General features: G+C 48.0%; 1 protein-coding gene across 1 annotated transcript; it reads left to right on the top strand.

Annotated features, from left to right (window-relative positions):
* Positions 1–2,962: 2,962 nt before the first annotated feature.
* CGGBP1 (CGG triplet repeat binding protein 1) lies at positions 2,963–3,466 on the top strand. The gene has a single exon (XM_074154224.1). It carries the CDS (start codon positions 2,963–2,965, stop codon positions 3,464–3,466), a length of 504 nt encoding a protein of 167 aa, XP_074010325.1.
* The last annotated feature ends 252 nt before the right edge of the window (positions 3,467–3,718 follow it).

Genomic DNA, 3,718 nt, shown 5'->3' with positions numbered 1-3,718 from the left:
CCTCCGCAGCCTCCTGCCGACGACTGGCCAAAGCCCCCGTCCGCTACACGCCACCGTCGCCCTCGCGAGCTCCGACTGGCCCGAGCGTGCCTCCATCAAGCCGCTTACGCCCGCCCCCCAACTCTAATTGGGAGAAAGCGCCGCCCGTCTTCTCGCGCCCTGGCCGGGGTCAACCAATCGCAGAAGGGCTTCTGCCGCTCGGCCGTTCTGCGGCGGCGGGCGGGAGCGGCGGTTGCTAGGCGGGTTGCTAGGACCCGCCTACCGCGGCCGCCAGGGTGGGTCGGTCCGTCTGGCTGCGGCGCGGCGGCGCTGGCGGCGCGGCGGCCCTCGGCACGGCGACGGCGGCGCGGAGGAGCGAGCGGCAGCGGGGCGCGGGGAGGCTGAGCGGCCGGAGCGGGTAACGGCGCCCGGCAGGGGGCGAGCGGGGCGGCCAGCGTTGCTGCTGCCTCCTCGGCGGGGCCCGCCCGGGGCCGCACTCCACCGCCTGTGGGGACCGGTCGGCGAGGGGAGCGGAGGGGAGGGAAGGAAAGGGGGCGGCGGCGGCGCCTCCCGGCTCTGCCGTGGAAACACCCGCCGTGGCGGGCGGGGAAGCAGCGGGGCGGGGCTGCGGGACCGGAATGGCCGCAACTGTCTGCCGCCGCCGCCAAGGCCTGGGGACCGGACCGGGGCCTCAGCCCTCCGGGGCTGGGGAGGGGAGGCGGGCGGCGGGCCCCCGGCGCTCCCGAGAGGCCATCACGGATTAAATGGCGACCAAATGGTGACCAAACACCCGGGAATAAACGCGTGGAGTTCTGGCTCCCGGTCCTGGCGAAACCTGTTTGGCGGTCGGCGATCCGGCCCCGTGTTCCTCCCCGCCCGGAAGGCTGGCGGGGCTCGCCGCGGGGTCCCCGCACACGCAGTAGGTCTGTCCCCGGGGACACTTTTTTTCAGCCCAGGCGTCCTCATGGGCCGGCCCCGGTGTTCCCAGCGCCGTGGGTGTCTGTCCTGCACGGCCCGTGGGCACGACCACCTTCCCCTGCGCTCCCCAGTAGCAGCTCAGGCGTTAGCAGGCATCGAAGACTCCGTGCCACAACTTGAGACAAAAAAAACCCCACAAAACAACACAAAAACAAACCCACACCAAAAATCCCATGTTTCAGTAGTTGTGCTGCGGACGGAATTCTTGCGGATTTTTGCCAAAGCATAAGTGCAAACGCTGAGTTTGGTAGGGGATTTGTTTTGACGTTTCAGAAGCCTCAATCAGCAAGTTTATGTTAGGTTAAGGTTTTCCGCGTGATTTCAGGAAACCGTTACGGAGGAAACTCACGGGGATACATTGCATAAAGCAACAAAAAGAATGAAAAAATATTTTTTTCCCTTAGTCTGTAGTGTTATGCAGTATTATTCAAGACTTAAAGCTCTGGAAAGCAGCAGAAAATTTAAATTACGTACAAAAAATTAACTAGGAAATTAGCTAACAGCAAGATCGTTGTCTCCTTTTTTTCAAAAGGTTGTCATCTCTTACTGTAGCAATGGTTTAAGAAAAAGGCAATTGTGAATACTGAATTCTCTGTTCCTTTACTCTCTTTCCAGAGCAAGCAAAAGGCATTCTGGACAGCAGAAACTCCATTCAGTTGTTAGAACTGGACAAGTTCAATTTATAGTTAGTTTGGAAATTCTGGTCTTTTAAAGGCAGAAGGTCTTGAAATGTAGCAACAGCAAACTTGGTATTTCTAACAAAATAAGTGCAGAGAATAATACATCTAGAGGTATTCTGATCTCTCAGTCTGCTTTGTAAGCACAGGTGATGTAAAATTCTTCAAAGTTGTTCATACCCGTAAGTACATGCTCAGGCAACCTATTATATTTCCTCAAAGTATGTGCCAAAATATATATTTTTAATAAACAACACCTGTAGCCATTTTTTTTATAAGGAAGTAGGTAGTTGGCATAATGAATGATCATTTTGCTCAAAGAACCTAAAACCTGAACAGAGCTTTTTCTTGACTTCAACTTTACTTTGAAAAGGACTTAAATTATCTTGTCTGAGATTTACATCAGCTACTCTATTTCTCAACAACAAAAAAAAGAAATAGGTCCTGTTTGATTTTACTACACTCAACTAGGTTATTGCCTACTTGGGTAACATAATATAATTTAGAATGATCTTAGAAAGTGTCCAGCTCTCTTAGTTACCTTCCTCAGAGTTGTCGTCTTTGAAAATACAGGTTCTTATTTTGCATTGAAATGTTTGCAATTCTGTGTTCACATCAGTCTGTTTCACAGGTCTCTAGGTACAATGACAAAATTATTTGCTGGTTTGCTTTTGGCTCCAAGTTAAGATTCAATCTAATAGTTGCAGTTTGAGCTGGGGTGAAAGTGAGGGGTGTTTCCAAATGAGTGCTGACAAAGCTTAGGTTTGGTTGTTTTGGTTTGGTTTTGTTTGTGGGTTTTTTGCTGGCTTTTTTAAGTGACAGTAAGGGCCTTCTAGCCCAATATTTGGACAACTAAATTTTTTGCTAACAGAACTAATACACATTTTCAAGAAGTAAACAGAAAATATCAACAAAGTATGAAACTGTAAAATAGGTTGGAAATACTAAGAAGAAAGCATGCTTTACCCTAAAGAGCAAAGGATAAAAACTCCAACAAAAAGCAAAAGACCTTTCTGTTTGACTTTCAGTGATGAACAGATTGAGTTTTGAAGGTTCTGTTGAGCTTTGTAGTTGTAGAAACTAGACAAGTATTTTACTGTCAACCCATAGAACTTCAGTCTCCTAAGTTCTTTGGAATTCAAGATAAAGAACCTTTCAATAATAGTTTCACATGTGGCTCTTACATGTAATTATCTTTTAGATGTCAATAAGCACTATATTGAATATTGAATAGACTGCATCCCGAACTATTTGGTTGAAATCATTAGCACACTTTAACAGTGTGTTTTTTTCCCCTAGCTTTCAGGTAAAGTTTATTCAAGGCAACAATGGAACGATTTGGAGTGAAGTCCGCTCCATCACGTAACCGCTCGAAGACTGCTTTGTATGTAACTCCTCAGGATCGTGTAACCGAGTTTGGCAGTGAGCTGCACGAAGACGGAGGAAAACTCTTTTGTACCTCCTGCAACGTGGTTCTGAATCACGTTCGCAAGTCTGCCATCAATGACCACCTCAAGTCTAAAACACACACAAAGCGAAAGGCAGAGTTTGAAGAACAGAACGTTAGGAAGAAGCAAAGGACTCTGACTGCCTCCCTTCAGTGCAACAGTACTGCCCAGACAGAGAAAACCAGCGTCATCCAGGACTTCGTTAAAATGTGCCTGGAAGCTAATATTCCACTTGAGAAGGCTGATCATCCATCTGTGCGAGCCTTCCTGTCCCGCTACGTCAAGAATGGCAGTTCGATACCTAAGTCAGACCAGCTAAGGAAAGCATACCTGCCTGATGGGTATGACAATGAGAACCAACTCATCAATACTGAAGACCGTTGAGAAGAAAACTCTTTTCATCATTGTTGTGAAGTTTTACATATTGATGGTGTGGTTTATTTTTATATTCATGCATATATACAGTGTTACATATTGGTTTTACAAGCTATTTTGTATTATTGTAGAAATGACAATCTATTTCTGAACTTAGTGGTATGCCACAGACTGTTGCTAACCCTGCAGTAGACTTCAGAGCTACACTGATGTAGAACTCATGATGAATGTAGGGAACATACCTGGCATATGTTTTATCTA

The sequence above is a fragment of the Numenius arquata genome, chromosome 1 (assembly GCF_964106895.1).
Source record: "Numenius arquata chromosome 1, bNumArq3.hap1.1, whole genome shotgun sequence".
NCBI lineage: Eukaryota > Metazoa > Chordata > Aves > Charadriiformes > Scolopacidae > Numenius > Numenius arquata.
This window is presented reverse-complemented; position numbering and strand designations above follow the sequence as displayed.